Here is a 13280-nt window from a genome sequence, read left to right on the forward strand (position 1 = left end):
TCAGCACTCTGCAGCACTGTGACTGAGGAACGCCTCCTGCGTTCTGGCCTTGTAAATACAAAAATTAGCAGCTGTCAGACCTGCCAGACTCTAAGTGTTATGTGAAAACTGAAGGTTGTCAGGAAATCAATTTCCTCTGCGTCTCTCTAAGGAGATGACGAGGTCTGGGCCGGGGTAGATCAGTGGATTAATGAGCTGCTGTCGTGAGCAGGCCTGTCGCCATCCTGAGCTGCCAACAGAGCAGGGACCACAATGGACCGCTACTCTGAATCCCCAAGACTGCACAGCATTCTGGCAACTATAGAGTAGGGACCGCAACAGGCTGCTACTATGAATCCCCACCACTACACAGCATCCTAGCAATTATAGAGCAGGGACCGCAACAGGCCTCTACTGTGAACCCCCAGCAGTACAGAGCATCCTGGCAACTACAGAGCTGGGACCGCAACTGTGAACCCCCAACAGTACACAGCATCCTGGCAACTATAGAGCTGGGACCGCAACTGTGAACCCCCAACAGTACACAACATCCTGGCAACTATAGAGCAGGGACCGCAACTGTGAACCCCCAACAGTACAAAGCATCCTGGCAACTATAGAGCAGGGACCGCAACTGTGAACTCCCAACAGTACAGAGCATCCTGGCAACTATAGAGCTGGGACCGCAACTGTGAACCCCCAACAGTACACAACATCCTGGCAACTATAGAGCAGGGACCGCAACTGTGAACCCCCAACAGTACAAAGCATCCTGGCAACTATAGAGCAGGGACCGCAACTGTGAACTCCCAACAGTACAGAGCATCCTGGCAACTATACAGCACGGACCACAACTGTGAACCCCCAACAGTACACAGCATCCTGGCAACTACAGAGCAAGGACCGCAACTGTGAACCCCCAACAGTACACAGCATCCTGGCAACTATAGAGCAGGGACCGCAACGGGCCACTACTGTGAACCACCCCCAACGCTACACAACATCCTGGCAACTATAGAGCAGGGACCACAATAGGCTGCTACAGTGAACCCCCAACAGTACACAGCATCCTGGCAACTATAGAGCTGGGACCGCAACTGTGAACCCCCAACAGTACACAACATCCTGGCAACTATAGAGCAGGGACCGCAACTGTGAACCCCCAACAGTACAAAGCATCCTGGCAACTATAGAGCAGGGACCGCAACTGTGAACTCCCAACAGTACAGAGCATCCTGGCAACTATACAGCACGGACCACAACTGTGAACCCCCAACAGTACACAGCATCCTGGCAACTACAGAGCAAGGACCGCAACTGTGAACCCCCAACAGTACACAGCATCCTGGCAACTATAGAGCAGGGACCGCAACGGCCCACTACTGTGAACCCCCAACACTACACGGCATCCTGGCAACTACAGAGCAGGACTGCAATAGGCTGCTACTGTGAGCCCCCAACAGCACACAGCATCCTGGAAACTACAGAGCAGGGACCGCAACGATCCGCTACTGTGAACCCCCAACACTACACGGCATCCTGGCAACTATAGAGCAGGGATTGCAACTGTGAACCCCCAACAGTACACAGTATCCTGGCAAACATAGGGCTTCAGCTACAGGCCAAACTGCCTCTCTGGCAAACTCACAGAGTTATATCAGCATAATGTTTCTGCTCATTCTGCAGCTCAATACATGCTAAACCTCTATTTCTGTGACATGGATCATGTTGTACTGGTAGTCGCAGATTCATTCCCAGTTATCTTCAGGTGCTAATCAGCCAAGGAATAATGAGAAATAGGTAATCTGGCAGACATTCCTTGGGGAATAGGAATAGGGAACTCTGGAAAAGACGAAGAGAGGAAGTACAACTATGGCGAAGTGTTGCATCCCCCTGTAGAATTAACTAATTTGTAATGTTACGTTAACATATTCATTTATATACTGCTTTTTAGAAAAACTGACAAAAACTAAAAAATGTAACATTTTGAAATCCAACATAAAATACAGTACTACTATTATGGCTTCTGGTAGACTTTTACGATACCATTTTGTTTCTTGGATTACATGATGTTAAATAAAACATCTAAATTATGTTCACGTAGTTCTTTTTTTTAATTATGTTTAACACCGAATATTCTATGTGAAGCAAAACCTTTGGCCACAACTGTAGCAGCAGACCCCACATGATCCTGAAGACATTTGAAGCTAGTTACTCTTCAAGTTTGTAGCTCTCCCTGGATTAGTATTTCTAATTGAATTTCATTGTTACTACGGGGACAGTTCACAAGATGGCTGGAAATCAGAATATTGGGTAAATGTCTATTACAGTCCGCAACTTAAAAAATAAACACTGTGGTAACTGAAGGCACTAGTCAAAACATTTGTCTAATCTCAAGGGCTGCTATTTTCTGAGGGTCATTTTCTATACAGAGCCCTGGTTAAAACCCTATAAGAGAAGGTCACACAAGGTATATAATGAATGGTAAATAAACTTGACCACCCAGAACTGAAACACTTTCAGTAAGGCTGTAGAAAGGACATTTTTCACAAACTATTTTACCAAGCCGATCGAGCTCTGCTTCTCTGCCCCCGAAGAACGGCTTGTTTCCACAGGCAGGACTGCAGAAACAGCGCTGAAATTGTACACGCTTGTTTTACAAGAGCTGATGGAGCAGAAAAACAGAGCTGCTTCTGCGAGCTCTCCGCTCTGTTCTTTAGCAGGCATTAATATCTCTATTCCAATAGACCTCCCCATCGATTAGATAGTTCTCATCTGCAGCACTCTCTCAAGATGATCAATTTAGATGTCACTCTGGAAGGCTCTGTCTCACGGAAAATACATCCCCAGGATTGTATCAGTTGCTTGCATCTTTTATTACCAACCCCATAGGTAATACAGTAGTCTCTCGAGTGTCCGACTGCAGTGGGACCAGAGTAAGGGCTGATATGTAAAAAGTCGTATAAATGAATCCTGTTTCAAATACCATTATACACAGCTGTAATTTTATGCAATTATTGTTTTCAGATTCAGCTTTTATCAGGGAGCTCCCCTAAATCCCTTGTTTAGAAAGATAGAGGGTATTAATGCTTGTGACAAGGTAGCCGTCTGCCATGTGGGTGCGTGCATTCGCTGCTGAGTGACAGTCAGGAGATCGAGACAGAGGTTGAAGTAAAGTCACTGTAAAAGTATGCAAATACTAGGAGGGTCCTATGCCCCTATTCAAACTGTTATATTAATTAAACATGCCTCTCTAAGCCTGTTCAATTGATCTAAAAATGGACAGATACAGTACCACCGTTTCTTGAATCACTCTTCTCTTGTTCCAGACTGATAGATACACACACTCTAAAATATCAGTGGTGTATTTGGATGCACCACAGTTTTGATCAATTATATAGACCCTTCTTTCAGACATCTTCTGAAGCATGGGGAGGTGTAACTATTCACACCAAATGGTCAAGTTGTAAAATTACAATGGGTTGTGTCCTAGCCCTGTCTGTTTGCTCAGAATGACCAAGAGCACTTAGTTCTCATGTCACCGTCTCCAGGTGTGCTTGTGGCTGTGGGCATTAGAAATATTTATGTACCCCCCTCCCCAGAAAGAATGTTAAATGGATTAGTCTATCTGGGAAATAGAAACTCTGCATATCAAAGCTAATGTATAGTACCATGATTTCAATTTAAAATGAAACTGTAAAAAAAGTGAGCAACAGAAGAGGCAGAGTCATTAGCTTATTGTTTTTTTTTCTTTTTTCAATAAAATGGCAGTCCATCTCTAACTAACTGAAAATATATTGCTGTCTAGTCTCTATCAAATACATTTTTACCTGGGTAAAAGGGTTTTAGGAAAAGTCTGCCATAAGCAAATCCATACTGGCATGTTAATTAAATGAAAATAAAAAAATGTCCACAGTTTAATCTATTTATTGCACACATTTATATCGTTTTTCTTTAAAAACCTGTTTTCCAGCTAAAAGTTAACTGAATTGTTTTTTGCATCAATGGTTGCCAACAAAACATTTGTATTCTGGGTTTACTGTTCCTCTTTTGTTTGTTTTCCTTTCCACCTTTCTGTAACTATCGACCCATGAATAAAAAGCACAGCGTCAGTTATGAAGTTATCTAAGCGGACTACCAGGACTACCTTTTTTCTTCTGCACATCAGCGCAATGTCATGGCATTCTATGCAATGCGGCAGCAATCACCTGCAGGTCACTTCATTTACATGACCTCACAGAGGACAGACTATCATTTCGGTGCTTTAAAAATATACGTAAAAGGTTGTCAGCAATTAACTTTAAATGGAGTGCAATATCTGAAAACATAAATGGTCCTCTTTGGTACCCCTGAAATGTTAGCCACTGCAGCCTGATCGCGAGTCTCCCTTCCATGCCCATCAGCAAACAACAACATCTCTGTGCCGGCGGACTGTGTGCAAACACAGTGCACAGCATCCAGGGTCACTCAGCCACTGCTCAGGGCTCTGCACTAGCTCTGAACCCAAGCACAGTAACTAGATGACATGTGACAAGCTTCACTTGAGAATTCATGCGCAATCACCAAAGGCAGTTTGAACACAAAGCATGCTGCTTCCCCTATGCAGCTCAGAAATATTATTACTTCAGAAGAAGAACTGTTGGTGTTAACAGCACTGTGTATTGGCAGCGGCTGGCTCTTCGGAAGGAAAGCATCAGATCACACCTTCCAGCACTGGCAGCCCTCTTACTTATACAGAGCAGCTGTGCGAGCCTGCCTGCTTCACATGTGCAGACAAAAGCTGGCTGCTTGAAACAAAAGCAATTTTGCCCACATGAACAAATAGGCTCTGACAAGTTTTGTGTTCAGACAGAATGCTAAGACAAATTACAGACCATTATGCTATACTCTTATCCAGACTCCTTTTTTTTTTTTTTTTTTTTTTTATCTGACCCACCCAGAGCAATTAACGGCTTAATTATAGCAGCCTGCAAAAAAAAAAAAAAAAAAGCCTTTGATTTTAAAACATGTAGTTTTTCAATAAATAAAGACGCTCACGCACATTTGCTGAATTATCTTGAGTGTTCCTTTTCTAAATCAATATGTTGGAACATTTATTTAAACTGATTTGAAATAATTGTGGTATTTCATCCTCAATCATAAATTCTAAAGGTAAAACTAATAGAGAAATGTTTTGGCTTGTGTCTATCAGTGAATTTTCTATATTTAAAAGAACATAGATTTTTAAATTAGTGTATAGCACATATACATCTAGCTTATTTTGACGTGTATAACAATATAAATGTGTAAGAATATGCTTAATTGAAAGATCAGATGCTACAATCTGCACTTTCTACCACACTGATAACAGATATGAACACTTCCTGACTGCGAGGCTCAAAATTAATTCAAATTAAAAAAGAATCAAGTTTCATCATAACTGGATAAGCGTTTCTCTATATAAATATAATAGGGATGGACGGATGGGCATCGAAGCGGATGATAAAATGATAAATTTACAGCAGTTAGTGTACAAGTTTTCAAATACGTTTTTAACTGCTAGCTGCTTAGTGACTGTGCAGGGTGGAAATGAATCTTCATCACAGTCCTCTGCCTTGCACTCTTATCATAAGCTGTGGTGCACACAGCACGCCAGTACACCCGAGGGCCTGCAACTGAAGTGTACTGCATTTACTGCAGTGGCTAGATCAGAGACGGGACCTTGCCAGCTATCAGATTAACTCAATCAAATTAGAAGTACAGCTGTTTTCTAGAAAGGGACTATAAACTCAGCACACACAGCCACTAGGCTCAGGGAATTTCAATCAACAGAGAAATCCAAAGCATGCCCTTCTCTACCTCCGGACCTGCACATTACCATTCATTAAAACAGGAGGAGCTAACCCTAGAAATATTGATTTCTAATTCAGAATCTGGCCAATAAAGAGTTACAGACCACCCTGCAGTGTTTTCAAGAAACTTCTGCTGTATAGCAATATATTGAACTGCAGAATACATTTCTCAGCTCCTGTAACAATGCTGGTTTTCTGTTCCAACAATATGTCACTCATTTCAGTCAGAGGGCCAGCTCTGTTCCAGGAGGGAGCTTCATCTGGATACAATGCAATGTTTATAAGATAGTAAAAGTTGAGAAATGTATTCCACAGGTGATTTATAGCAAAACAAAATGGATTTCTCCGATATGGACAGAACAGGATACAACAAAGATAAAGTATGTGTTTCCTGCAAACATTGCAGGGGGTTCTGCAACGCAAGAGCAACGATAACTAAACCATACCATTTATTTCTTTACTGATATTATTTTTAAGACACAGATTGACAAAAAAAAAAACTATGACAAGACCAGAGAAAGATTACAAGAATTGAGATAATCAGGGCATGTGTGTTGTCACAAAGTTCAAAACAGATTAGCTTAATGGAGCATAATTAAGGTGCACACATTTAAATTGTTGTCAGCACGGAGGCTTTCATAGGTGTTGAATCAGAGACTAATAATCAAAATAGTCTCACTTTATTACCTTAAGTCTCACACTGGTAATGCAAAAAGCCCTTGGGGGAACAAACTAGAAGCGTCTTCAAATAGTCTTTAGTAGGAAAAATATTGCTATGTATAATGCTGAGCTCAAACTTTTTAAAAATAAGCTTCACAAATGAAAAACAAAATAAGAATTTGAAACCATGAATGTTACGTGGGTGAGAAAATTCAGCAATTTTGCACACCGTGTGGGATAATATATATATATATATATATATATATATATATGAATATATATATATATATTATATGTTGTGTGTGTATTGATATTATATATATATATATATATTATATCTATAATATATCTATATATATTATAATATATATATATATATCCCAATTATTAATTTAGTCGTTGCCAATTATTTTTGCTATTTTCTCCAAATTTGATATGTCCAATTATTTTTTAGGCTCAGCTCACCACTACCACCCCTGTGCTGATTCGGGAGCGGCGATGACGAACACAAGCTGTCCTCCGAAGCATGTGCCGTCAGCTGACCGCTTTTTTTCACACTGCAGACTCACCATGCAGCCACCCAGGAGCTACAGCGTCGGAGGACAATGCAGCTCTCAGCAGCTTACAGGCAAGCCCGCAGGCGCCCGGCCAGACTACCTGAGCCCAGGTCACCCTGGCAGACCTAAACCCTCCCCCACTCCACGGGCGATGCTCGGCCAATTGTGCGCCACCCCCTGGGAGCTCCCGTGGAATTATTTAGTCTATCTTTAAGCTGAAAAACAGGCAAGCTTGCTGCTAGCTCATTCTGTTTTCTTGACTAAAAAGTCAAAAGACAAAAAAAAAAAAACATTAGAAGTCATTTATCACTACTCGACAGTGTAAGAAATTGCCACTACCCCCAGCAACACTTTTAAATTCCTATTTTATTCTAGTCTCCATTTTAAAACAGGTTTTAATTAAATCCATTTATAATCTTTTGGTGTATAAGGCCAGATGGAACATGCTGGTGCGTAACTGGGCCGGAGTTGTGAGCGCACACTGAGATTCTTTATGCAGCTAATAAATAATGAGGACCTTGGCAAAATTATCTGGGCCAAATAGGAGGTAAAACACAAACCTGTGTCAGTCTGAGCCAAGATTAAAAGTCAGAGCTGGATAACATGCCCGAGTCTCGACAAGCCTGACAGTCAGGATAGCACAATCATTATATACATTCCAGCTCACGATCTCTAGCTCTGTGCAAAACAATCAAACCAGCTTGACCATCCGTAAAGACAGAGCACCAGGTGCACTGAGCCCCTTAACCCCTAACCATTTCTGACATGCCGGTAGTTGTCTGTCCAGAAACCAATCAACAACAATAAAGTGTCGTCAATCAGCATATCCCTCCCTGCATGCATCGCCTACGTGTGCAGCATATCAACGGTAAGAAGCATTAGGCACAGTGCTCCAAAGGGGAAAAGTCTGCAGCATCAGGAACATATATCACGCATATATCTGCTCGCAGCATGCTTTCCCTGCTATGGCTTTAAATACAAAACCGGTATCATAGGAATAGGAATCATTTGTACATCACTGTATGTAGAGTATATACACTTTATATACAAGATGACAGGTTTATGTATACCAAGATTCCAAATATATTGGATATAAATTAAGACTAGAAATTCTAAAAAGAAAAATGGAATAAAAAAAAATATAACACACAAGCACCCTTTTGTACAAGCTTTGTAAATATTTTTGGACAAACAGCGCTGAATTGATTTCCTGCTTTGTATGGAATTGTAGGTGGGAGAGGGACAGATAAGGTTGACAGAGGCCAGTGCTGTGCTGTACAGTAAGAGTGGGGATACCCCTGGGAGCAGGAACAATCAGCTCTGCAAACATTTCAGCAAACAGGCCTTTCGTTATACAGACTTGGCCTGGCCTTATAAGGTTTAAACCTTGTGGACTTTTGGCACAGGCATCAAGATGTCATTAAACCAGAATTTATGAATCTAGTCTCTTTGCAGAGCTCACTGTAATAAATGAGCACTGTTAGATAATGCCTTGGCTGCCACCCAAACTAAACAAAGGACTACTGAAACATGCTTTCTTTATGTCAGGATAGCACACAAACTGCCTGGCACCCAAAGAGAGCCCAATACAGTAAAGAGCAGTGCAATGTAAACTGTTTTCATTAACCCTAACAGAACCCAATAATCCTACGCAGACAGACTACAGCTGGGTATCCTAATAAAAGTGTAGCATGGGAGATTAACATGCTAACACTGCAGATGCCATGCTTTTACAATGCTTAACCACAACTACTGATTGTTTTCAATGATTGCATATGCTTTACATTAACTTGTAAGCTGCAGTAACATTTTACAAGGGTAGAATTAACCCCTTTTTCAAAGTGGAAAGGCTACTTCTACTACCCCAATGCATCCCACTGCACTAATAATAATATCTGAATCCTCGTAACTAATGCAAAACATGAACAATCAATACACAAACTGACACTGCAGATGCAGGAAGCTTTCAAGAGCATTAGGTTATTGCTGCTGCTTGGCTCAATGTGGAGGGATTATATACACAGCGAGCCAGTGAAAAAGCCTGGAATCAAAACCAGGACCTACTGGATCCCAGTATGCTTTCACCACTAAGCTATACCACTCCCTCATTTGACTTAAATTCAAAACTAGTACGCAGAGGCTTAAACGAGCTGAAAAGGTTGATTTTCCGGTGCATCGAGCTAATAATATCCGTGAAAGGTTCCAAATGAGGGGTCAAGAGACAGCAGCCCTTCCATTATCTTCTGAATTACCTGCTATTTAATGATTCAACAGAGCACTGAAATGCTGAGTCTGGGCTCTGCAGCCTCTTGATGACTTGGCATTCTCCACACTACTGAATCCATCCCTCGGTAAGGCAATTATAACGCAATCAAAAAGCCCTTTGACATGGCTTCCTGCAAAGCATTATTTCAAACGGATCGCTTGTAGCACTTGTACTGTACATCACACATACCAAAGTAAAATGTAATGGTTCAGTTAGTTTTCCACTAGCCAAAATAGTCCAAAATGTGTTACCCATCTCAGTTCATAATAAAGTACCTGTTTACGTTAACATAACTTACAAGTAGCAAATTAAAATGAGTACCCTGATCACAGTCCAAACAGCAGATGCATGTGCAATGAATGAGCAGGGACAGCTCCTATCTGGATACTCACACTTCAAAGCGATCTGTTTTCATCTCCTTTACCAAGTTGAGGTAGAGATTCAATGTGATAAGACAGACCCAGGCCAAGGAACACCAGTCTGTTAGAAATCAACAAAAAGAGGCAGTTTAGATATGACGCATTCAAAAACAATAGGTGTAGAATAAGCAACTCTATATTATTATTATTATTATTATTATTATTAATTCATCATTTATCAGACGCTTTCATTCAAAGCGACTTACAGGGACTAGTGGGTGAACTATTTATCACAACTGCTGCTGCAGTCACATAGGACTTTCGTTGTTTTACGTCTCACCCGAAGGACTGAGCACAAGGAGGTTAAGAGACTTGCTCAGGGGCACACACAGTGAGTCAGTGTTTGGGCTGGGATTGAACTGGGAACCTCCTGGTATCAACCCCTTTTCTTTAAACACTGCACCAAGCCTCCTATACATCTTATGATTTAGGTTTCACAGACCCTGATTAGCACTAAACTTGAACTACCTAATGTTTCCTTAGGTATAACAATAACAAATAAAAATAAAAGTTCTATTTAGGGTCTGTGAAAAGTTAAAAAAGAGCAAAGTATCACCTGGAGTGTTTTAAAGTTACTCTCAAGGTAATCTAAGGTTTTTCAACAGCTTTCCGCAATACCCCTGTACTAAAAGCAATTGTCTACAGACCATTAACTCCCTCAATTCCCTTGATTATATTTAAAAATCTGTAATTGTGAGATGTTTTTTTTACATTCTCAATTTCTTAGATCTAGCGACATCCAAGGAACTACATTTGACACCTTCCTCAACAACAGGTGTTAGTGTTTTTTGGAATTCAATGACAAAAAAAAATAATGAAATAATCCAAGTCTCTTCATTCAGCCTGGCAAATTTTTGGTCAGAAATCGTTCCTTGTTTAGAGACTAAAGGCTGATTGCAAGCACTCATCCTTTTCAAAACAACTCAAGGCTTTGTTTGTTATTCAGGTCATCATGTCAGCCTGACCCTCACACACATCACTGTGCATATGACTCAGAAACCAGACAGCACGAGGTACGCCAGCTCAGGGAATCTCAGGACAAGGCTTGGGCACGTTTGATCTTTCTGGACCCATTGAGATGCATGCACTGTAACATCTTCTTTCAGTGGCAGCATAGCAAACAAGTAACAATACATTGTAAAAGGATCAGCATTCATATTTTACTTTGAGTTGATTTTTCAATATAACCTTAAAAGATTTCCTACAAGGGGCAAGTCTCAACATTGTCAGGGATTTTAGTGGATGCTATATGGAAAGGTTAAAATAGTTTAACTTAAAGGAAGGTGTAACCCTATTCATTCAATATTCTAGAAAGGCGTTAGTGACTTTATCTGTAATGGTGAATTCTACATTTTCCCACTGGTAACTTCTGTTTGGCAGTTGATTATTTCGGGAGTTCTATCTCAAGTGTAAATATGTTTGTTTTTTTAATCTAGATCTCTGTGACAGATATACAATGAGTTCTGGTTGTAAATCTCCCTCTCGACCTGTGAGGGTGCTAAATAGCGAAAGGAAAAGTATCTGGACAGGCTGGCCTGACAGTTAATTTCTGAGGTCGGGAAGTCGGTCAGCGTGGATGGAAGTGAGACTCTGTTGCAGGAACGTATTGACCTGGAAGGTAAATGAGGTAGCAGCTTCAAGCTATAGACGCAGCTGTAATAGTTTACCACGGAATCATGCAGGGTAGCATAAAAGGGGCCAGAGAAACGCTAATCTTTTCCTTCGCTTGGGTTGTATATGTAAACCTGGAAGGACTGAGAGCTGCAGTAGAAACTGCCAAGGAATATTCATGAGTGTTTGTTTGTTTTGTGTGTTAGTAATTGTCTTGTTTATAGTATCACTAGACGGCTAAGCACGTTCCAGAGCTGTCGCTTTTTGGGCCAGCACAAGCCGCAACTGCACTGCATGAACTGTCACCAAATAACCTGTTATCACCCACCACGACCACTACTACATGCATCCACGACTGGTGAACATGTTTTAGTATTGTGGGGCGGATAACGTTTATCGTTTGGGACTATAAACCCGTTTGTTTGGCTCCGCGCATTACACATTGTTGTGTATTGCCGGAGCGTTTTTCTTTTGTTAGTCACCAGACCTGGATTACAATTAAAACCCCAGTTTCCTACTGGATTACAATTGTTTGTGATTTCTTCTGCACTGCATCACCTCTACACCTGTTCGCAATCACCGGCCAAATTGCCACACATGGTGTCAGAACACGGGATGGACCGCAACGCACTGGCGGAGCTGTTGGAGGCTTTGGAACATAGACGGGACATAGAGAAGGAGGGAGGAGCGCTATACTTCGCTCATTGAGCGGGTAGGGCTGGCAATGTCCACAGCGCCAGCTCCTACCGCAACACCCGTTATGTCGGCACCGAAGGCTCGGGCGATGAAGATGTCGGCGGAGGATGACCCGGAGGCATACCTGGTGGCCGTGCAGCTGGCGGAAAACTTCGAGAACTCCCTAGCTTCTGCCCGGGTGGAGATACTGTCGGCCCCTGCCCTTCGGAGCAGCAGACCCCTACCTCTCTCTCCTCCAACACCACCTCCACAATCCGGCCCGGGACCCAGACCTCCGAGACCTCCAATTCCAATGGGCCCCCTTGCCTCCCCCCCATGGAGACCAAGGTTGGCCCCCAGCTTGGTTAGAGGTGCTGCCCAGCAGCGGGACAGATTCTTAACCCCTGTTCCCTCTGTCCCCCTGATTTGTTTTAGGTGCCACCAACCAGGAGATATGGCCAGGTCATGCCCTGCTGCCATGGAGTGTGACGTGGCCGCTTGTAATTGGGCACCTGAAATAGGTAAGCATGGGGAAAATGGTAGGGAGGGGCCTTGTATGATCGATGTGGTTTTAGGTAATGTGAATACCCGCGCATTAGTGGACACGGGTTGTGAGAAAACCATAATTCGGACAGCTCTCCTGGGCGGTGTGCCGTGGTCAGGTGGCCATCTCCTGTATCCATGGAGACACGGCGGCATATCCCACCCTAAAAGTATACTTATCGGTAGGACTGATAAAACGTCACCTCATAGTAGGGGTGGTGGAAAGGTTACCACATCCAGTTATTCTGGGCCAAGAATTGATGCAAATAATGGCAGTCTCAGCCACACATGTAAACATGACAGGAAGAAAGAAAAGGGAACGAATTGGTGATGTGTTTCCTTTTCACCCTGAAATGTTTTCCCCTCTTTTCCGTCCTAGAAAAACAAATAAGGAGAGACGGACCGCGAAATGGGAGGGAGCATCTTTGAGACAAGGCTGGGGTCTGGTGGGAAAATGCTTGAATGGTAACAAATGCCAGTCAAAGGGAGTCGGAACGCAGTGTGACCGCAAGGGAGAGATTACTGAGCCAACCAGGGCAGATGCTACTCAATGTACCGGACATGTGGTACTCAAGTGCGGACATAGTGTGGGGCCAACACAATGACCCGTCATTAGTGCATGCTTGGGGGCAGGTCCGGTCTATTAAAGGTAAGGATGTTGAGGGCGCTGGGGCGCTAGTATATCCACATTTCAGTATAGAGTAAATCTAGCCGCGGGCACAGGACAGCCTGTAACACA

The 13280-nt window shown here is 42.5% G+C and overlaps 1 protein-coding gene across 2 annotated transcripts in view; it reads right to left on the minus strand.

Moving 5' to 3' along the window:
- si:dkey-100n23.5 (cyclic AMP receptor-like protein A) overlaps nt 1-13280 on the minus strand; it is a 112941-nt gene that overhangs the window by 59192 nt on the left and 40469 nt on the right. For both annotated transcript variants that reach the window (XM_041259086.1, XM_041259087.1), the window contains one exon: nt 9686-9773. In XM_041259086.1, coding sequence (XP_041115020.1) covers nt 9686-9773 — 88 coding nt within the window. The remainder of the gene's footprint in view (nt 1-9685; nt 9774-13280) is intronic.

This window comes from Polyodon spathula, chromosome 9 (genome assembly GCF_017654505.1).
Source record: "Polyodon spathula isolate WHYD16114869_AA chromosome 9, ASM1765450v1, whole genome shotgun sequence".
Lineage (NCBI taxonomy): Eukaryota > Metazoa > Chordata > Actinopteri > Acipenseriformes > Polyodontidae > Polyodon > Polyodon spathula.